Here is a 23028-nt window from a genome sequence, read left to right on the forward strand (position 1 = left end):
AGCATATGCATACCTTCAGTTTTGGAGTGCTGATATTTAATAAGATTTTTCATTGATTTAGGTGTAGAATAATGTGGATTCTCCTAAGACAATAAAAATAAATTTATTCTTTCCTTTCTCTCCCTTCATGTGAGTTAATCCATAGTCCCTTCTTCACATAGACATTTATTTAAAAGTGTAATGTGGTCAGGTGGCCCAATTTGGCCATGAGAGTTAAACTGCTCTGCATTAATATCAGCTCTTATGTTAATTTGTTGTGTGGCCATAAGGATATTCTTTCTTATTGGCTAAGGAAGGACAAGTGAGTTGGTTTCTGATGCTTACATAAATATGTATTATGTTATGTGTACAAAATAGGTGCATTAAACTCATAGAGAAAAATAAGACAATGTGAAGATATTTACCATTTAAAAGACACAATAATTACTTTGTTTTGGGCAGAATATTCTTTTTAAATGTGAGAACAATGCAGTCATGCTAAACTAATACCTGTAATTCGGTCTTTTAAAATGCTGTATACCTTTTGTTTTTCTTATTGTGGTTGCTGTTAGAGGAAAGCAGAGCTTACACTCTTACAGACTACAGATAGAGATATGGGACTTTTCACATTAGTTCTTGTTACTCTGTTAAATTTATGTTTGGCTCTGGGCTAGTTGCTGAACCTGTCTGGGCTCCTTCTCTACAGCTACTTTAGTCTCTACCACTCTTGTGCTCTTTAGCATGTAGTAGGAAGGTAGAACTCTGCTTCAGGTTTCCTGTTAGATCCTGTGTTGATCTCCTGGCCTGAGGAGATCAGTGCACTGAGGTCAATTGGAGGTGTGGTAAATAAATTAATTTTTACTGCAAATGATGGATTAGGTTCAACTGTTACTTTGCCATCTAAAGCTCATTGTACTTGTGAAAGGGATGGGACATTGTGGACCAGTAAAATCTGTTCTTGTATCTTGGAGGACTTTTGAAGCTGCTTAAGTAGTGAAGTGTTTTTCTGGGCTATCACTGAAGGAACACCAGAGTACCAGTTAGAAATGTCCTGAGAACAGTTTTATGTAAGTAGCTGGGGGAGGGGAGAGGAAGCAAAGGTGAGACAGACATATGGTGACAAGGGGAAAGAATTTTGTGTATTTTTCCATTGGAAATTAAAGTGATGGATTCCTAGGCAACTGTTTCTTAACCTTTCAGGAGCATAAAGTGCTGCTTACTGGAACCCCTTTGCAAAACACAGTAGAAGAGCTGTTTAGCTTGCTTCACTTCTTGGAACCAGGTCGCTTTCCATCAGAAACCACATTCATGCAAGAATTTGGGGATCTTAAAACTGAAGAGCAGGTAAACTTATCTTGCACACTTACTTTTCGATTTAGATATTGTGAATTTATCCATTTTATTGTATATGAACTTGCTTTTTAAAATAATACCTATTTTTTTCCTGGAATACCATGGTGGGTTTATCCCTTTTTTTTTTTCTTTGTTTATTTTCATTTAGTTGAGGGTTTTTTGCTTGTGGTCAAAAGTAATTCTGCCTTTTCACTGTTTTGGGCTTTTTTTTTTTTATCCTTTGTCCATTGGTCTTGCAAAAACAGGAAGACATTCCTTTTATTAAAATGTAGTGTTTAAAAAATAGAGGTGGGGTGTCTTGTAATGGTTTCTGGATGAAAATACTTCTATGAGAATTAACTTGTCAGTTGACATTCTTCCTTAAGCATCAGAGTGAAGGGACTCTCCCTGTAACTTCTGCGGAATTAATATCTGAGAGTTTTCTCAGTGACTTAAGTGCAAACAGGAACACACTAGAAACCCAGTTTAACAAGAGGTAACCAAGTAGAGGGAATTTGTTTTTTTTTTTTTCTCAGAAATAGATTTCTTGAGCTGTCCAAGAGAAGAAATGCATAAATTATACAAAATGAAAGACCCTAGGTGCAACATGTGTTATATCTCAAATGTAAAATGTTTCTTTGTATGTATCAAAATGTTTTAAAAGGCCAAACCACCTTAATATTAGGAGGTAACTGAAGCATGGCATCTTAATTTGGCCCTTTGCTTCCTGTGGTAATAACTGCGTGTATTTTTATGCAACTTTGCTGGCTTTGTCTGAAAATTCAATTTTTGATATCTTTCAACTTTTGACTGCTTGAATTTGTTGACTTTCTTTGAGAACTCTTTCACACATCATAGTCTAAATTACAAAATAGCTCTTCCTCTGGCCCCTGGCCTCCTGGCAAAATAGGATATGTTTCCATAGGTTGTGCATGCTATTACATGTCAGTCAGAATGGACACTGACCTGACTGAAAGTGAGCCAGCTCTGATGCAGAAGCCATGTAGACCTGTTAATGAAGTGTTTGAACTGGAGCTAATATATCCTAGCTCTCAACATAGCTTTTGTATGGCCAGCTCAAAATGACTGGAAGCTTTTAAATCCATACATGGAACTATTACTAAAATAATGCCAATAGCAGATCAGAATTAGATTGGTTCAACAAGTTCAGGAGAACTTCTTTATCTGTTGACACTTAGATGTTTTGGAATTGGGTTTGTCTTTTAAGTGGTGGGACAGGTTGTGCGTTAATTAGTGGCTTGGGGTTTCCTCTCCATTCCTTGCAGTTGTATTCCATATATTCTCTCAATTGTTCATCCCTCTCTGCTAATTACCTTTTCTGTTCTGAAGTTGGATTATTACTAAGGGAATAATGTAAATTCAGGAGAAAGTATCTTTTGTTCATATTTCTGCTGTGCAGCTCTGCATCAGGAGATGACCAATTTCAGGGTGAATTTTTAGCTCTTCAGCACTGAGATGGTTTGTACTTTGAAGCATGGCCTAAAACAACCTAAATACCAGGTGTTTTGGTTTTTTTTTTAATATGGAATACATTTGAGCTTTTTATGTAAGAGACTTTACAAAAACTTAAACTTCGCCTTTTTTTTAGGAAAACTGACATTTTCTTCTTTGCCCCTCCCACCCTTTAGGATGTGTCTTAATGAATATTCCAGAAAACCTGGGGACACTAAAAATTATCAGTGTCATAAGTGGTAACAGAAATATGATATTTTTAGACCAGTCCTAAATAGTTTTCTACTTCAGTGGATGTCAAAACTAGGGAAATAAGAAAATAATTAGAAGCAGATACCTAAAGTGGGAAAATAGCATTAAATACTGATTAGTAATTAGAAGTGAACTGCAAAAGTTACCTTAAAAGTGTCAGATTTGCTAATTTAACAAAGGGTTACTCTGCATGATTTGTGTGCAGTACTGTCCATGTCTAGAAGGATAGTTCTGAGTGAGATCTATTTAATTACAGACATCACTAAACCGAAGGGCTACACACCAAAAACAGACTTTAGAAATGTGTATGTCACTGAGTTAACAAGGAGAACTTGCTGCTGAGTCACTGAAGAAAGATTTTTTACAATGATCTCTACTTGGCATTTGAAGTAGAAAACAAGGTTTTTAGAATGAAGGAAATTGAAAAAAGAATATTTGATTTCTAGCAGTTTTAATTCAGTTATTTTATTAAACATCTGTTTTCCAGGTGCAAAAACTGCAAGCTATTTTGAAGCCGATGATGCTGAGACGTCTCAAGGAGGATGTGGAAAAGAACCTGGCCCCCAAAGAGGAAACCATCATTGAAGTTGAGCTGACAAATATTCAGAAGAAATACTATCGTGCTATTCTTGAAAAGAATTTCACATTTCTTTCCAAGGGCGGAGGTCAGGCAAATGTACCTAATCTTTTAAACACTATGATGGAACTAAGAAAATGCTGCAATCATCCATACCTTATTAATGGTAGGCTGCCTACTTTTCTCCTCATTTGAAAAATGGTTATAAAAATGTTCACTAGGTATAAATTCTATTTTAGCATGTCTTTTTATTTATTCATTTATTTTAAGTAGAAAAGTGAGATAACCTTTTAGATTCTCATAGGTATGGATATCTGATAGCCAGGACAGTGCTGCTGTTGCAGCTGCTTTTTCTGTGCTGCTTTTTTCCAAGGCTTCCTGACAGGCTTAGCCTAGGCTGTGTTAATGTTGGTATTATTAAGTTTTCCTTTCTGTTATTTGTGAAAAACAAGACTTCAGTTATCATGCAGGTTGTTGGATGCTAGCATGAATATGGTAATTTTTTCTTCACTTATCATTAGCTGCTACTTACTTTCTTGCTGTCAAACATCATAAGGTAGTAACTTAAATTTTCTGAATAAAAGTTGCAGAGTAAGAAATTGTGATCAAACCTGCTTTCATGACCACCTGTTGTCAGTTACTTTTCTTAATTTGACTAGTAAGAGAAAGATTAGGATGAATGTCATACTAGACTTCAGTGGCTTTTTCTGTGTGATGGTATTGGGTTTAGATCAGGATTATCTTTGGCAAGTAGTATGGAATCATAAAATATCTTAAGTTGAAAGGGAGCCATAGGGATTATTGAGTCCAACTCTCTGCTCCTCATAGAACTACCTAAAACTAAATCATATCACTTAAGGACCAGATGGTCCTTGAGCTCTACTTGTGGTGCCATGACCACTTCCCTGGGGAGGCTGTTCCAGTGACCAGCCCTGTGATGAACCAGCCAGCTCTGTGTGAAGTTATGCTAAACTTGTATGTGCTGGTCAGTTCTTCCCTTTGAGGGTGTAACACAATCCTCCATACAGGGTTGCATTCTACTAGTTTCTTGTTTCCCAACTCCTGTTTCTTACTAGATATGATTTAAGGTTGGTTTATGGTGGTTACAGGCTTCATGATGAAAGACTGTTTTGTTCCAGAGCCATATGTGTTTTCAGGTTTTTATTGTATGACTTCCATATTGCAGTACTTTAAGGTTTTTTTCCTTGACATTTTTTTGTTTAAAGACGGGTGGGGGGGGGGGGAATGCTTAAACTGATGAATGAAATTACATCTAATTACATTTCATGCACAAGTAATTATTCCAAAGACATAATATAGGCTTACTCCAAAGGACTTCAACTTGTCCATGCTGGTGGCTGCTCAGTTTCTAAACTCATATGACATACAGTAAAGTAGCTTTGTGGTTCTAGTGCAGAGTTTGTTGGGGTTTTTTACTTGATTTTTTGGCTTAAGTTAATCCATTATATAAATCAGTTTATCAGAATAGTTTAGGCTGTTCAGGTTATGGGTGTTTGAATTGATGCTTCTTGGCTTTCAGCTAGTTTTTAACCTTGCTATTATTTTTCCTTATGTTTATTGAAAGGAAAAAAAAAAGAATATTTTTCTCCTACTTTGTTTTGTCAAATAGAATTTATGAGCAGTGATTGCAGTGTTGCCTACAGCAGTGATTTTTTTTCCCTCAGAAATCTTGTATCATTTAATATAATTAAGAGACTGATAAAGTTCAGGTGTTAATTTAGAAAACCTCAAATATTTTTTGATTAGTGTATCTTAATAAAGGCAGGTGGTTTTGTCTCTTAATCCATTTGCCTTTATCAAACATTTTTGTGATGTTTGGAACCTTGGGACTTGCTTGGTATCATTCAGCAACATGGCAGGTGGGTTGAGCCTTCAGATTTGATGGAAAAAAGAAATCCTGATGTGTTAGCGTGGAGATGGAACTAAACAAATACATTCTTTGTAGTTCTAGGGCAGAAAATACCTCCTACATGCTGTAGTCATCTGAGCCCAAGGTTTTATTTTGCTGATTGAAATTTAACAACTTTGTAGTTAGTGAAATGGCACAAGTTTATTTTATTTCTGCTCTGTTTTTGCAGTGCAGGTACTTAAGGTTGCCTAGTATTCTCCTGATGAATGATTTCTTGCAGTAACAAGTTCTGTTTTCTAAGCTTAACTGCTTTTATAAAAGTGTCTCTGAATCCTCATTTTCTTCCCAGTTTGTGGGGTTTGTGAACAAGCATTTTTATTTGAACATTTGAATCTGTTTTGTTTTGTGTAAGAGTTGCAAACAAGTCTTCTATATGACTTCAGTTAAGGCTACATGATGGAAGTAGTATGGTAGGAGTTGAATGTAAAGTGGGGTGTTTTTTTCTTTCTTGATTGATGGATATGTTCTGCTGAGACTAGGAGTAGGCTTCTAGAAGTAGTTACAGCATGTTGGGTATTCTCCAGTCAGCTTGGGTAAAGCATTGTCTGTCATTTTTCTTAGGGCTGGACTCCTTGTTTTCTCCATAGCAACCATTCTCAAGTATTTATACATTGTTCCTCTCTCTATCTCCAAGAACCAGCAGTGGGGAATGCCTCTATAGTTACACATCTTAGTGTTGACCACCAGAAAGTCTCCTTACTCTGTTTGTTGTGCCCTCTTGAGCCCTGGAAGCCTCTCCTAATGAAGAGTAGAAGTGGAGCTTTCCCTGACTGACCAAGCACACATTCGAATACTTTCCTTTCATCCCCTGCTAAATATCAGCTAGAATAGGAAGTAATTTGACAGACCTGCAAGTACTGCATCAAGTAACTTTTGGGTAACAGTGGACATGACGTAATTGCAATTGAAGTAGGAATTAAAAAAAAAAAAAGGTTGGTCTTCTACAAGATTTAGCTAGGACAGAGTTACTGAAAGAACAGATTTTTGGAGTTATCTGTACTGGATTTGGGTCTTGGTGTGACCAAGCTCTGATAGTGTAGATTCACCATTCAATAGACCAGATTGTGGGTTTGTTGTGGTGGGGTTTGCTTTTGCAGATGCTGTTCTTGCAAATTGGCTTGCTTCACAGTAGTGAAACTTACATCTGGATATCACAGTTGAGTCAGAAATAATTGCTGTAACCTGGAAAGATGACTGAAATTACTGTATAGGAGCTGCTTGACAGCCTGCTGTATCCTGGAATTGCCAAAGTTCAGTACAGAATCGGAGATTTACTGCCCAAAATTCTGCCCGTGTTACCAAGACGGGCAGTGATATGAATGAAGGGAACTTTGAGTGTCTGCTTACACTCATTTCATTTGGGCTTACTTTCCTTATGTGCAAACCTTTAAGATGATCCAGGGAGTCCAGATCAGGAAAATCCAGGGATGTAAAACTCTCTTGAAATGCGGTCACATCTTGAGTCCGTGGGGTTCTGTGAGAGGGAGCGGTGTGAGCTCAGGAGCAGCACGGAGCTGTCAGGCAGCCTGCCCCGGGCGGGATCTGCTGCAGGCACCGCGTTACAGCAGGCACTGAACCAGCCTTCGCACAGCCAGGGCGCGTTCCGTGTTTGTTTACAGGCATCTCCTTAGAGCTGGGATTTGAGAGAGGGATGCTCAGCAGAAGCCTGGCAGTAAGCTGTTCTTCCCCCTCCCCCCAACCCTTCCATCTTGCCTTGTGCTATTCAAAAGCAGTATTGAAGCTGAATATAAGACCAACTAGAAATATTTTATAAACTATGTTTTGTTGCCAAAAAGAAAAGCAGAGGGGAAAAAAGGATGGCTCAAAAAAAGGGCTCCTTTGGGAGTAAAATAAGCTTAGAACAAAGATTCCTAACATTTTACATGCCAAGATTGGCAATCTGATAGTTCTTGGAATTGCCCACCTTGTAGAAATTACTTAAAAATGGAATAAAAGCATAGGAGAGATTGAAGAGAAAGCTTGATCTTGGTCTGTAGTCTTCCAATACTAAGCAGAACAAGAAAATAGTTGCTGCTGTGCATATCATTCATAGGCAAAGTGAGTGGCAAGAGAGAACTCTTGACTAATGCTGGAAAGAATAAATACGTTGGATAGCTTCATCAAACTGAACAAAAAAAATACTTTCAGTGAGAAAAAACTAAATAAAAAGTAAAATAATAATTTCATAGCTGCTTCTGCCTCCGTGGTTTTTTTTGGATTTTTATTTTAAAATTAATAATGAAAGGAGCAGGATCAGGTCATGTGAATGTTTAAGGCTGATTTTAGAGGCAGATATTAAATGTGATTTGCATCCCTTGTATTTTCCTGTAGAAACAACACATTGTTTTCTTTCATGTTACATTTTTAAAAAGAAAAAAAATCCATTTTATTAGTTGAAATATGTTTAATTTTTTTCACCTTTTTTCATTTTTTTTTCATTGAATTGTGTGTGTCAATATTTCTATGAATTTATTTAGGAAAGAGTTTAGTATTGTTCAAAAGAGGAAAAAAAAGAATGAATTCTCAGAGCTATGTTTTATTTGTGCTCTATTTGTGTATCTGTTTGCTTTAAATTTAAGCTTAATATTTTTTATAAATGTTTATTTTTTTTATAAATGTTTGTTCACATAGTGCTTAAAACATTCCTGCAGTTTCTATAGGGTATTGAAGGCGAGCTCATTGTTTATTAATAAAACCCTTTGCAGTGTTCATGTATTGCTGTCCAATCTTTGCAGGTGCTGAAGAGAAAATTTTGGAAGAGTTTAAAGAAACACACAATGCCGACTCTCCAGATTTTCAGCTCCAGGCAATGATCCAGGCTGCTGGCAAGCTCGTACTGATTGACAAGCTGCTGCCAAAACTGAAGGCTGGTGGCCACAGGGTGCTTATCTTTTCCCAGATGGTGCGCTGCTTGGACATACTGGAAGACTACCTCATTCAAAGACGGTGAGAGCAACAATATAATACAATTATAAATAAACTGTGCCTTCCTCTGTGACCACTGCATTTAACCTGTGACTAATCCATATAGAAAGGGAAGAAATTAAAACAGTGTTTTCTATAGTGATCTGACTTAAGGGAAAGAGCAAACCTGGAGGTTGCAAGTACTGAGCCCATTCTTTTGAATGAAAACAAAATGACCTCATATGGAGAGCTTTAAACCTCTCAGTTAAATGTTTTGGTGGCTCTAGAATTTTTTAGTTCAGGCCTAAATTTTTATCAAATACCTTATAGTCAAAGTCTGTTCTTTACCAAAGAAAGAGACAAAGTAGTATGTCTTTTCTGATTAAGTTAGTCTCTTAGTTTGTTGTAGTTCTTCTAACCCCATAGAAGCATATTTGTCTTTGTTGTTTTTAATGGCATATTCTTTTAAAGAAGCAGTGCCATTGCAGTTCAGCAATCCCTATAATGCATCTCTTTTTCAGGTACCCTTACGAACGAATTGATGGTCGAGTGAGAGGCAACTTGCGTCAGGCAGCTATTGACAGGTTTTCCAGACCTGATTCTGATAGGTTTGTTTTCCTGCTGTGTACAAGGGCAGGAGGTTTGGGCATTAATCTTACTGCTGCTGATACCTGCATCATTTTTGATTCAGACTGGAATCCCCAAAATGACCTCCAGGTAATATTACAAGAGATGATTTTATTGAAAATTAAATTTTTCTTTGCCTTTTTACTGTGAAATTTTCTTCACCTACAAGAGAAATTATCTGTTGTTGCTCTCTTGAAAGCATAAACAATATTATTTATATTGAAAAAAAAATAAACTTTTAAAGTATGTTCTCTCTATTGGTTATTTCAAATTCTTTTTTCTTCCATTTGTAACCTGTAACTGAGTATCTGCCTTTGTTTCTTCAGGCTCAAGCACGATGTCACAGAATAGGGCAGAGCAAATCAGTGAAAATTTACAGGTTGATAACAAGGAATTCTTATGAAAGGGAAATGTTCGACAAAGCTAGCCTGAAGCTGGGCCTTGATAAGGCTGTGCTACAATCTATGAGCGGAAGAGAAAATGCCACAAATGGGGTAAGGAATAGTTCTTTAAGATGCATTATCAACAAATGCTATGAAGGTGTTACACTTTGCTTGCCTGTTTGTGTTCTAGCTAGAGAACAGTGGTTTTCAGATGGAGTGTGGCTGATAGTTTAGTCGGGTTAAATAAGGGCATTGGCTCCATGAACTGGCTCAGCCTATCTAATGGCTCACTTATTGCCAAAAGGGGGCAAGTGGAGTCATGTTCCTTCAATCCTGATCCATTCTCATCGTTCCACCCTTTATATTATGTTGATCCTGACACTTTATGGAGTTCTTCTAGTTAGCTTTTGCTGCTGTAGGCTTTTTGCTTTGGGACTTACTTTGCTTTAGCTTTTTCATCAGGTTAGTAAGTTAAATCTGCTCCCAGGAGGTGTTTAGCAGTCATCAAAGCTAAAGGGATTCAGTGACAATGAATTATTAAGTCGTTTAAACCACTCACATAACTTCACCCTGAGAATTTTGTTGTTTGTATTCTTCTTTAAAAGGTGATTTCAGTATGAATGTTTAATTGACCATGACCACATTATCGTAGAGTTTCAGTTCTTAAAATGCCAAATACGAGGATGATCCATCTGATTTTGCTGTCAGATGAACACATTGGCTGGTGTCAAAAAAAAACCCAAAACTGTAACCCCTCTTATGTGTTACAGGTGCAACAGCTATCTAAAAAAGAAATAGAAGATCTTCTTCGAAAGGGGGCATATGGTGCTCTGATGGATGAGGAAGATGAAGGGTCTAAGTTTTGTGAAGAGGATATAGATCAGATTCTCTTAAGGAGAACACACACAATTACTATTGAATCTGAAGGAAAAGGCTCAACATTTGCAAAGGTATGCATTGACATTCAGAGGAAAATGAATAAAACGTGACCAGAATAGATGGAAGTATATTAAATTGCCTTCTGTGTAAATTTATTTTTTTAGTGTACTTGTCTTCTTTCTTTCTTGATACTACTTCTTCCTAAGTATTGTATTTGCTTGTGAAAAACAGGTATTTTTTGTAGCATACAGGTAAGAAATCAATCCACTTGCTTTTACTTTTACTAGGCTAGTTTTGTTGCATCTGGGAACAGGACAGATATTTCTTTGGATGACCCTAATTTCTGGCAGAAGTGGGCAAAGAAAGCTGAGCTGGATATCGATGCTCTAAATGGAAGGGTAAGGTTTATAACTCTTTCTAGTACAATTAAATTGAAGATTTTCTCCTCCCCCTCCATCCCCTCTTAAATTTATACATTTTCCCTGTAATTTTAGAACAACCTAGTTATTGATACACCACGAGTAAGGAAGCAAACCAGACTCTACAGTGCAGTCAAAGAGGATGAGCTGATGGAGTTTTCAGACCTGGAAAGTGATTCTGAGGAAAAGCCTAGCACAAAGCCCCGTAGGCCTCAGGACAAATCACAAGGTTATGCAAGAAGTGAATGTTTCAGGGTGGAGAAGAACTTGTTGGTTTATGGGTAAGATATGCAAATAGAATATACTAATTGTGGCTAAGGACCTGAAAATAAATGATATATAGTAAATAACTCATCCTTCTCTTGGACACATTCACATGCCATCATACTGTATACCATCAAACTGTATAGTGCTTATACATGCCAGTCAGATTTGGTTTTGGTTGCTATATATATAAATTGCACTTATATGTGTTACTTAGTTTAAAGTATCTGAGTGTGTCACAGATGGCTATGAGCTCACTGGTAAGATCAGTGGTTTTGTGATGACAGAATATTTGTTTCTGGTTTCTCAGTGTAAAGAATTCTTGAGTTAATGAGTTTCAACCTCTCTTTTCTAAGTGTTGAAGAGAATAATAGTGTATTTGTAAAGAACAAAGTGGTTTTGAAATCAACAGTCAATCTAGACTTTGTCACCACTTACATCAAGTTACTTGATATTTTCCCCATTGAGTGTGCTAATTTGAATTTTATCTCTTTGCAAGCAGGTAGCTATATTTGACTTCTAACATGGTGGCCTTCAGAATGACCGTCTTTATTTTTAGAAATTAGTGTACAAAAGTTGCTAGTAATAGGTTTCTGGTTCAAAATAGGAATTGTTCCTCAAATCCCATGATTGTAGGGATTGGTTGAGTTTCCTATTTGTAGCTTACTGGGACCTTTAGAGTTAAACATATGTACTTTATTAATTTGAGTGTAGTTCAATTGCAGCTTTACGAGCAGTGAACTTATTGCCTGTTCTGTAAAATAAACATTCTTAACTCTTTGGTGCTGGAAGTTGGATTCCCTGACATAACCTGCAGATGCAAAATGCATTAGCACTAACACAGGAGGTCCCAAGTTGCTTGATACCAGGAGTTAAATTGAAAGTCACAAATTAAAATACCAGTACCCCGGCTGTTGTATTGAACGTATTTTTCTTGTAGCTGGGGTCGGTGGACTGACATCCTCTCACATGGGCGCTATAAACGTCAGCTAACAGAGCAAGATGTGGAAACCATCTGCCGGACTATCCTGGTGTATTGTCTTAATCATTACAAAGGGGATGAAAATATCAAAAGTTTCATCTGGGATCTGATCACTCCAACTGCAGATGGGCAAACTCGAGCTTTGGTTAATCATTCCGGTATGTCTACCACAATCAAATAATGATGCTAGTAAATAGGAAAGAATTGCTTCAGTCGTGCTATGTGTTTGGTTTAAACTATAGCCATTCTGACATGTTGTAGGATCTTGTCAGATTTTATGAGTAAGGTGGGCTTTGACTTGGTCTGTACTTAAAGGGGAAGTCTCCCTCAGACACTTTGTAGAATGCAGTTCTCTTTCCTTTAAATTGGTTTTAAACAGATATTCCAGCATTATTTTTTGCTGGCACCTACTGCTGGATTTAATCTCTTTTAAATTGCCATTAATCAGAAAGCTTGTTTCCTTACGGCCATTTAGATTCATGAGAGTTTTTACGAGAAATATTTATATAACACCATTTTCTGGCTAGCACTCTGAATTTTTGAAATCTTCACACCTAAATTTGCATGAAAGTTTTGGTTGATTTTGTTACTTGCAATTTTCTGTACTGAGTCATGTTGCTGTTCAGTTTTTGGTGGTTGTGTTGCCCTCAAAGTAATGAATACTTAGCTTTAAACGTATGTTTGTAATGTTGTTTGGGGTGAGAGTTTTTCTATTCCAATTGTGTAAGAAATATTGGGGGTTTTCTAGGTCTGTCTGCACCAGTGCCCAGAGGGAGGAAAGGGAAGAAAGTAAAAGCCCAGAGTTCACAGCCAATGCTGCAAGATGCTGATTGGCTCACAACCTGTAATCCAGATGTATTATTTCAAGAAGACAGCTATAGGAAACATCTTAAACATCACTGTAATAAGTAAGTACTAATAAATGTTTCATTTAGAGGTTTGGGATTTTTTTAAAACTACATGCTTTTGAAAAGTCCAAAACTTTGGATATATTGATAGAACACAGGGACATTTATGAGGATGTAAAGGCTATTATTACTTTTTAATTTGGGGATAATCATCTTAACAGATATCTGGACACTTCTGTAAGCTCTTTGTGACAGATCAGCACAGTTCTGAAGAAAATTATTCTCTTCTTATTAAATAAGAATGGAATCAGATAAGGTTATTTTTTTACCATAGAAAGTAAAGACTATCGTCCTACACTAAGTCTATTTCACTTGACAATTGGCTATCTTTAAATAAAAGCTGTTTGTTTCTTACCTTCTTGTGGAGACACTCAGGCTGGTATTTAAAGTTCTGTTCCATAGATGCTAAACTCATATATCCAGTTCTTAATTTCAGGAGTTTCATGTAGTAATTCATCTATATGTGGCATATATTTTCTCTTTATTCTTTCTCTCCTTTCCTCTCTTGCTCTCCTCAGAGAATATTTATGTATATATAATATATATAAATTATCTATATGATAGGCAATAATATAATATGTAATAAATATACAGAATATTTATTCTTTCTCCTTTGATGAAATTTTTCACCAAACTCTTTTACCTGAATTGATTTGATTTTTGAAATTCTGATTTGATTTTTGAAATTCTAAGCATGTTACTAAACCAAAAGCTTTTGGGGATAAAGGTCACTGTATATAATGTTTTATTGTTTCATGAATGTCTCTTAAGAACCTTCCTTGCATATTTTCTGGCTTTTGTTTTATAATATCTTATTTTTGTGTCAGCTTTCTTTGATGCCATCTCAGTTTTGCTTACTATATTCTCCATATAGGCACTGAACCTTGTCCCAAAAATACCTTGGTTTAGAGCTGGAGATGTGGTTGATTGATTTTGGGATGTTTAGTTGTGTTTTTAAATTTCTATTCTTCATTGTAGATATATAATCATGCAGTTGTAATGCTGTGTTACTGAAAGGTCATCATTACTTTTGTGGTTTGAATATGTATTGGGTCTCATTAATGCTGTTTAGTGGAAAGATACTATTGATTTGAAAAGTACCTGTGGGCTGTCAATAGGGGGTGTGATGTGAAGGAGGAAAGGCATTTAAGGGGTTTATTAGCTCATTTCCAGATGCTAACCAAGCTTAATTCTTAGCTGATGACAACAGATACTCATAGAATTACATTAGTGAGTGCACTTCCAAATAAACGGCTTTCTGATTTTTCTGAACTGTTACTCAGGTCTGTTATTACATTTCACTTACTCTTAAAGTAATAAAATTCTTTCTTGTAACATTATTTTAATCTCTCAGGTAACATGTCTTCATTACTTGCTATATCAGTTTGCAGATCTGACTTAATTTTTTAAATACTGCTTTAATAATACAATAGAACAACTGCAAGGACTGGGAAGACTGGTAAATATGCAAGAATGTTTTCAGTTGCTATCTTTTTCCTTCACTTCCCAGATTCACCAGGACTAAATGAATTGTAGAAGCCACATGTTTTTAGCACAGGTAAAATCAAACAGAGGTGGAGCCAGTTAATAATCTTAGTAATTTCCTTGAAAAGGTACCAGTTGAAGTTGGCTTTTTAAGAATTGGTGTCCTTTTCTTAAGCAGCATATATGCTGGTTTAATGCATAGGACTCCTGGAAGGTGCAAAGAGCCTCTGGTTTTTGGTTTATCTTGGGTTTTATTTCGTGCTTCTCCTCTTTGGCTTGATGTAACAGCTGTTATTGCTTAATACTAAGATGATAGAGACCCTCAACAGCTTATTTACATAGCCACACAGGGAGCAGGGACACCTTACTGGTCCCAGTTACTGTGCGTACAGAAAGAAGCATGTCTGACATGTTTTGAATTGCAGACATGACCTTCATTCACATCCCTGCTCTTCCGAGGTTTGATTGAATAACACGTGTGAAACCGGGTATTGCTCTAGTTGCATCTGATCTCTAACAAGGACCTCTCAAAACTGGTGGTGGTCTAAATTTTTCATGCAAGTGGGTGATCAGATTACTGCTTCCCTGGTCACCCTTGCTGTTCAGGAGCAGCAGTAATTCAACAGTTGCTGTGATGAATTTGGGTACAGTGAGAGGGCAGGTTGAGTAATCTCCATCTTAGCTGGTACTGGTTTTACTTCATGAACTAGGCAGCAGGGGGTGCCCTGAATTGGGCAAACATAGGAGAGCAAGATTATTTTCAGGTAGATACTTTTTCTACAAAAATGACCTCTTTTCTAGTCTCCTTGAAAAGCCAGTCTGCCATTCTCTCTCCTGCCAGCTTTGAGTGTGACCATAACACCTGACAGCACTTCCAAAAATGTCTGCAGTATTGCAGAAATGGGGAAAAATAAACTTGGCAACGAAGATTTTTCACTTCCTTGTAACAGTTAGGTTGTGCATAGGTAAAATTTAATAGCAGTTTGAACTATAAAGAGTAAAAATAGTTAATATCTCCCAAGGGAAATGGGGGATTATTTTTCCCCCCCATTCTCAGAAGCAAAAAGTTGTATAATCTGAAAAACCTGACATTCCATATTGAGGGTTTATTGTAAGGTAGTAAAACCAGATTTTATATCTCGTTTATTCCTACAACTTCTGATGTGCTTCCAAAAATGGTATTAAGGCAGCAGCTGAGGAAATTTTATGAGATAATGAAGCAGAACAGTTACTGAAAGCCATCTGCTCAGTTGTTTACAAACTTGCTTCAATACTTCAGAGGCAGTGGTAGAGTACGTGTCTAAACTTCACAAGCTGCACTAGGTAGAACTAAATGAAATGCGCCGGGGCCGGGCTGAGCTGGGTCCCTCTCTGTGCAGTGTAAGCAGTTGCCAGGCAGGCCTGTTGGAAGCCAGCAGAAAGCACCACACAGAGGTGATTATGTGCCACCATCTGTCACGCTTCAAGCCTACCATACAGCATGGCTAATCAGCCTTGGCAGGATGATGGATGAACAGCAGCAGCTGCCAAAAGCCACTGTTGGCAAACAGTCCTGAAGTTAAGAACTTTTTCCCCCCTCTGCCTTCCTCTCCAGGGTCCTGCTGCGTGTCCGCATGCTCTACTATCTACGACAAGAAGTTATAGGGGACCAAGCAGACAAGATCTTAGAGGGTGCTGACTCAAGGTTAGTGCAAGTGCAGGTTTATTTTTTGCTTTATGACTCTGGCTTTTGTAAAGTACACATACTATAATAATGCAGCGTTTAAAGGTGGTCACACTTTATCTCTTGTATGTCTGTTCTCAAGCAACCGAACTGTTTTATGAAGCGCAGTGGGTCATTTTCCTGGGGGAGGAAACGATGCGGGAAATGACAGAAGTGGATTTGCAGCTCTGCTAATATTGAGGGATTAGTCTATCTCAATTTAAAAAATTAAAAAAATACTAAGACCTTAAATGAATCATATTTAGATAACCATTTGACTCCCAAAATAGCCTAATGGGGGGGGGGGGCAGTATTTTTGTTGGTTTTTTTGGTTGATTAATTATTTTTTGTCGTTTGTTTGTTTAACCATCCTAATTATTTTTAAGAGTATTTCAATTTCTGTATTGGGTTTTGGGGTGGTTTTCCAGCTCAAAATTTATATTTACAGAGCAGCGTAAAACACTTGGGTTTTTTTAGGATGGTTTGTTTTGTTTTGTTTTTTTTTTTAAATCTTTGTCGAGCGATACCTTTGAGAATGTGTATAATGCTGTCTTCACAGTGAAGTAGATGTATGGATACCTGAGCCATTCCATGCCGAAGTTCCTGCAGACTGGTGGGATAAGGAGGCAGATAAATCCCTTTTAATTGGAGTATTTAAACACGGTAAGTGGCGTCTCACTCTCAACAAAACTCAGTTGTAAAGCTTTCAGCGTGTAGGACTGTTCAGTCATAATATTAACAAGTATTGTTCCAAAGAACTGTTGGCTTGTATCTCCCTTTTTTCTTGCCTGCATTAAAAACCTAATATGAGCTGTAAATATCAGATGCTGTTTTTAAATGTTTGCAGAACATTTGAGAAGAAAACATTACTTTCTTGGCTGTAAATAAAACAAAGCCATATTTGTTTAAATAATAGCCAAATAGTTAGATAGATCTCCATAAACTTTGCTTCCAGCACTGCTTCACTTGCTAACTCTGCCAACCAGTGTCAAAGTGGACGGTGGGCTTAACCTCTGCTATTAATCTGTACAAGTGCCTCCTGGGCTTTGTTCCAAGCAATATTTCACAAATGTCAGTGTTGAGAACTCCCGGCTCCCTTGAGTGGGATGCAGCCTTGTTAACTTTGAAAGGCTGGGGATGCAGAGCTGGCATGATATATACAGTGAGCGATTCCTGATTATAATCCCAATTCTCTGGAGGTCGCAGAGGTATTCTCAGCAGCCCAGCCTGACTAAAGGGGAGAATGATGGCTTATAAAACCTTTCATGATTACAGTTTGGCTTGAGGCTCTACAGCAGTTAGGAGCAGTGTGTTGTAGTACAAATCCTAATTGAATTGTGCTGTTCTGCCTATGTACAGCAGCTCTGTGTTGTGGGCTCAGCTGAGGCAAGTCTAGTCTAAAAATCATTTTCCTGCAGTGCACTGTTGGGATCTGCCATTTTCCATCTAGTCAACTTGGGCAGTAAAAAAGCAAACAGCAGTTTGAAAACCATAGAGGGAACAGTGTCATCTTACTGACATGCATCATCCTAAACCTAATAAGACAGGTTCGTTGGCCTTACGTATAACCCATGTATGCAGCATTTTTGCAGCCTATATTGAGGGTTCCAGCAGGGCTGGAGCTATTGAAAATACGTGTGTGTGTCTGTGTGTGTGTGTGTGTGCGCGCTCCTGTTTGCGGCTGCGTGTTTCCACTGGCGAGTATTGAATGTCAAGAACCACTGTGAAAGTCATAAAGGAAACTTAAAGAAGTTTTTCACTTGTGAAAGATTTTTACTTTACTTTATAGCAACATGAAATTTGATGCTTTCTTCAAAATCTTATGTGTGTTAATGTTATTGATGGGAAAATGTTTCTGTGCTGCTGGAATACACCAACGTGAACAATTTTTTAATATTAATTAAATGTTTCCAGCATGGCGATAGCACCTTTGTTTTATTTAATAATAAATAAATGAATCCAGAAAATTGTACTTCTACTGCCTAGACCTGTTCTATTCACAGCTGGTCATAGCTTTTAAAAAGGCATTTGTCTCCCACTCTTCACACAGGTTATGAGAAGTACAATTCTATGAGAGCTGATCCAGCACTGTGCTTTCTGGAACGGGTTGGCATGCCTGATGCAAAGGCCATAGCTGCTGAACAGAGAGGGACAGACATGTTAGCAGATGGCGGTGATGGGTAAGGAGGACATGAAAAAATTAATAAACTTTATCAGCATTGTATATGTTGGCATGGGTTCATATGTCATATTATACTTACATGTTGCCTGAGGATATGAAGTGATCATATGATGTACAAAGTACATAGATTTGTTTACACAGTTGAGCATGAAATACAAATGCGTAACTTGGTACACCATACTGATGGCTTTTGTAGCTTTTTTGCTTTTGTCCAGAAAATCAGCCCCCTCTCAAAACCAGTATTTTTCTTGAAAATATTTAAAAAATATTTTATAGGGGTGAATTCGACAGAGAGGATGAAGATCCAGAATATAAGCCAACCAGAACTCCCTTCAAGGATGAAATTGATGTAAGAGCTCCCAATTTTCTCTAATTACAAATATGTACAACTACAACTGGTTCTCCATATTTATTTTAATGTGTGTTTTGTAAGTTTGAGAGCTACCGGATAAACACTCCTTACAAAGATTGTTTGCTGCTGTGTTTGAGAGATGACATATTTTTCTTCTCAAATTATGACATATGGTCAAAACTGAAAACTAAAATAACTTCTGTCTTCTCCCCAAGGAATTCGCAAACTCACCTCCAGAAGACAAAGAGGAGTCCATAGAATTACACCCAAGTAAGTCTATAGCAAAAAAATTTAAAAAGCAAAAAGAGATCGTTTAGTGAAAGGTGGACTGTTTATATTACCACATGAGGGGATAGGAGATGTTTTGGGACAATACCACAGAAAGCTTTTTGCTGCCAAATCTCTTCATGCTTCACATTTTTCAAAACAATTACATACTGTCTTTGAATAATCCACATTATGGTTCTCTGGATTTCTAATTACATAGTAGAAACGGTGATGATAAAGACCGGATGTTTCATAATGCAGCCGTTGATGGTTTTGCCGATATAATCTTGGAAGTTACAAATACGTTGTTTCCTCAGTATGGAGGAAAATTGCCAAGTTTAAGTGAGAATAATAAAGTGGGAAATGATAAGCATAGGTGTTTCCTCAGAGGCAGAATGATCTTCTTGGTAATGTATTTAAAGATGCATTGCATTAATTTAAATACTTACACTGTTCATAATATGTTTGCATTCAAACATTGAATCATAGTGCTTGATGGTTATCTCTAAATGCTTTACAAGCATTTCTGAGTTCTTAGAGTTGGATGGTTTCATTCTATTTTCTACCTCTTACCAATAGTTAGCCTGTTTCTAATTCATTATGCACCAGTATTAGAGGCACATGTTCTTATCTGATAAAACAGAAATCCAGTTATAGCCATAGAAACTGAAATGTTTAGTGTTGGTTTTGCAGTGCAAATACTTCTCTGTTCTCTAGGCAAGCACAGTGAAAGCAATGCTGAGTTAGGGCAACTCTACTGGCCCAACACTTCAACCCTGACTACCCGTCTGCGTCGCCTCATTACTGCCTATCAGCGCAGCTATAAAAGGCAACAAATGAGGCAAGAGGCACTAATGAAGACTGACCGCAGGAGACGTCGGCCTCGAGAAGAAGTGAGGGCACTGGAGGCAGAAAGGGAAGCCATAATAACTGAGAAACGACAAAAGTGAGTTTCCTGGTGATAATCTTTCTTTAAATCTTATTTGAGCTTGTGTGTCACCCATACAGCTCTTTTGTTTTGAAAGAATAAACTAAAGGGGTTTGGGGGCTTCTAAAAGTGTTTGGAATCTTATCTATCCAGTGGCCTCACTTTTCTTGCTTCTTCCTTGACTAGATGGACAAGAAGAGAAGAAGCAGATTTTTATCGTGTGGTGTCTACTTTTGGAGTTATTTTTGATCCTGTAAAACATCAGTTTGAGTGGAATCAATTCAGAGCATTTGCCAGGCTTGACAAAAAATCGGATGAAAGCTTGGAAAAGTATTTTAATGGCTTTGTGAATATGTGTAGACGAGTGTGCCGAATGCCAGTCAAACCAGATGATGGTAAGTTTAAACTGACTCTGGAAATCAACATGAATATTGTGATACCAGGGGACTGTTGAAACTTCATGCCCAGGTGTAAGGATTTTGAAATGGGTGTGCATTCAATCCATGTTAAACAGCACAACTTGGTGTCCTTGCAGAGCCTCCTGATCTTTCCACGCTGATTGAGCCGATCACAGAGGAGCGTGCTTCTAGAACTTTATATCGCATCGAGCTGCTGCGCAAGATCCGTGAACAGGTCCTCCATCACCCGCAGCTGGGGGAGAGGCTAAAGCTTTGCCAGCCAAGTCTGGACCTTCCAGAGTGGTGGGAGTGTGGTAAACATGACAAAGACTTACTGATTGGTGCTGCTAAACATGGAGTCAGTAGGACAGATTATCACATTCTGAATGATCCTGAACTCTCTTTTCTTGAGGCTCACAAAAACTTTGCTCAAAACAGAGGGACTGGTAATGCAAATACTGTGTCTTCTGTAAACCCTCTGGGTGCTGGCTGCAGTCAAACACCCCCAATTGTCCCATCCACACCAGTACAAGAGGAAAAGACTACAGAACCAACAGAGTCTAAAGTTGAAGGGTCTGAAAATCCAGCAGCCAAAGAAAAATCTGAAATCAAAGAGGAGACAGATACTACAGATAAGGACACTAAACCAGACTGTGATGCTGAGGCTGAGCCTGGCTCTGTTAAATGTGAATTGAAAGACATAGAAATGAGTACAGATGTAGATCCGAAATCTATTTCTGAGAAAGGTTCAGAAGAAGATGAAGAGGAGAAACTGGAAGATGATGATAAATCAGAAGAATCCTCCCAACCTGAAGGTAATACATTGGTCAGATCAGTTCTGTGTGCTTAGCACAAGCCCCACAGCTGTTGTAGCTCATGCCAGCTAGTAAGTGGCACACAGGGTGCCATTCTTGAGTATGGGATGGGCTGCATGCAGCAGTTTCTCTGCCCTTCCACATATCAGGTGGCTGAATAAGCTTTCATAAGAACCATCCAGCATCAGCAGGGTATTCCCCCACAAGGGATGATTTCCGGGAAAGCTCACTGAGTCAATAAGCATGGTCTCTGTGCCAAATGTGGAAGGCTGGGGCTCTGCTGTAGTAATTACTGAACAAAAGCCCGAGTTAGAAATGTTGTGTCAAGCCTGGTTGCCTTAGCTTATCTAGCTGGGTAGACACTCGATGTTAATGCCTGGTCATGATTGTTATTCAGCAGGAGCAGTTTCTCAGGGTAAGAATTTTGATGAAGAAAGCAATGCCTCTATGAGTACCGCAAGGGATGAAACACGTGATGGATTCTACATGGAAGACGGGGATCCCTCTGTGGTTCAGCTGCTTCATGAGAGAACATTTGCCTTCTCATTCTGGCCTAAGGTTGGTTAGGGGTGGAAAGACATGTATGTCTTTTCATTTCAGTAAAATATGAGAAATGTGCTTGAAAAGTAACAGTGAGCTTTGTGTGGTACTGCACTTCTGGCAGGCAAGGGACCTTTTTCTGTGAATGTTTTGTGGGATGGCACTTTTTTCTTTAAGCTCATACAAACTAGCAGTGGAAATGAAAGAAATTGCTCCTTTTTTTTTGTAAAATAGTGTCATTTAGTAAAACAATGGATTGCTGGCAGACATGAACTCTTCATAGGGTCCATAACTTTTTGTCAGCAGAGTCCCACCTCTTGCACCACTATACAGTTTTGAATTATGAGTTTTTCCTGCAGAGCAATCTGCAGAGACTTTAAAAGATCACCTTTTTATTTTGGGGTGAGGAGATTGTAGGGAAGAGTTTTGGTGACCTACATGATCTAAGCCATTATGTAATATTGACAGATGTAATTGTATTAAGGTATCCTGCAAACATAAGCAGCAGTTTTAGATAGAATAAAGCTGTATCTTATTTTGGTAACAGTGCAGAAAATTATCTAATATAAAATGCTTTTAAAAATACAAAACTGTAACCTTGTAATAAATCCATACTTAATTTAGTACTCTCCTTTGCAGTAAGGGGAGAGAGAAAAATAAAGTAGTAATAGTCTTAAGCTTACTAATCACCATAACAGAGCCATCTGGTTGGGGCAGGGAGGGGGAAGGGGGTAGCAGGGCAAGAGGACCTTGCTCTTAATAGGCTTATTTCTGGGGAAAGCAAGCAGTCTGTTGCAGCTGCTGAGATTTGCTAGTGGCTTCTGCACTGTTTTGCTTTTCAGGAAGCTGAAATGCATTCATATATGAATGCTCATATTCCCTAACCAGCAGTATTTCTTAGAGTCCCAAAGTTTCTACTACTTCAGACAGGCTAGTCTGGAATGTGCTTGAATACTGAAATGGAAAAAAATCAAATAATGTTCATCTTCTCTACTTTCAGCATGTATTTTGGAAACATGGGCTAAAATCTTATTCCAGTCATAGTGTGAAAGTAGAAAGTAGAACAGAAAATCCTTCATCAGTATAGGTTCAGCATAAGTAGACTAATAAACATAATTAGAGATTTTTAGTGTACACGCTTCAGTGAAATTTGAAGTGATAATGGGCGTGGAATGAAAATTGACATTCATTAGATGTCCCTAGGTTGGTGCCCGTTTCATAATGTTGAACTTTATTAATAGTGACGCTAATGAGGATCCACTTCCTAGGACAGAATTGCAGATCCAGCCTCTTGGATCTTGAGAACTGCAGCTTTAATATACTGATTGCAGATGTGTTTATTTTCCCCTCCTAACTGCTGATGTTTCTAACTACTGAAGTTTTGTAAAACAACAGTGAGTTTCTATTAAATTTTTCAATTAGTGCATTGTCATACAGAAAACTTTGTCTG

The 23028-nt window shown here is 37.8% G+C and overlaps 1 protein-coding gene across 9 annotated transcripts in view; it reads left to right on the top strand.

The window, feature by feature from the left end:
• The window catches only part of CHD7 (chromodomain helicase DNA binding protein 7), a 131496-nt gene that overhangs the window by 102708 nt on the left and 5760 nt on the right, over positions 1-23028 (top strand). For 8 of the 9 annotated variants that reach the window (XM_077185916.1, XM_077185905.1, XM_077185932.1 and 5 more), the window contains 19 exons: positions 1180-1323; positions 3524-3779; positions 8279-8489; positions 8969-9164; positions 9401-9568; positions 10228-10407; positions 10624-10734; positions 10831-11036; positions 11960-12159; positions 12750-12909; positions 15989-16078; positions 16656-16759; positions 18147-18276; positions 18555-18627; positions 18846-18900; positions 19615-19843; positions 20012-20220; positions 20361-21038; positions 21436-21596. In XM_077185916.1, coding sequence (XP_077042031.1) covers positions 1180-1323; positions 3524-3779; positions 8279-8489; positions 8969-9164; positions 9401-9568; positions 10228-10407; positions 10624-10734; positions 10831-11036; positions 11960-12159; positions 12750-12909; positions 15989-16078; positions 16656-16759; positions 18147-18276; positions 18555-18627; positions 18846-18900; positions 19615-19843; positions 20012-20220; positions 20361-21038; positions 21436-21596 — 3561 coding nt within the window. The remainder of the gene's footprint in view (positions 1-1179; positions 1324-3523; positions 3780-8278; positions 8490-8968; positions 9165-9400; positions 9569-10227; positions 10408-10623; positions 10735-10830; positions 11037-11959; positions 12160-12749; positions 12910-15988; positions 16079-16655; positions 16760-18146; positions 18277-18554; positions 18628-18845; positions 18901-19614; positions 19844-20011; positions 20221-20360; positions 21039-21435; positions 21597-23028) is intronic. The other variant, XM_077185924.1, reaches the window with a different exon arrangement.

The sequence above is a fragment of the Agelaius phoeniceus genome, chromosome 1 (assembly GCF_051311805.1).
Source record: "Agelaius phoeniceus isolate bAgePho1 chromosome 1, bAgePho1.hap1, whole genome shotgun sequence".
NCBI lineage: Eukaryota > Metazoa > Chordata > Aves > Passeriformes > Icteridae > Agelaius > Agelaius phoeniceus.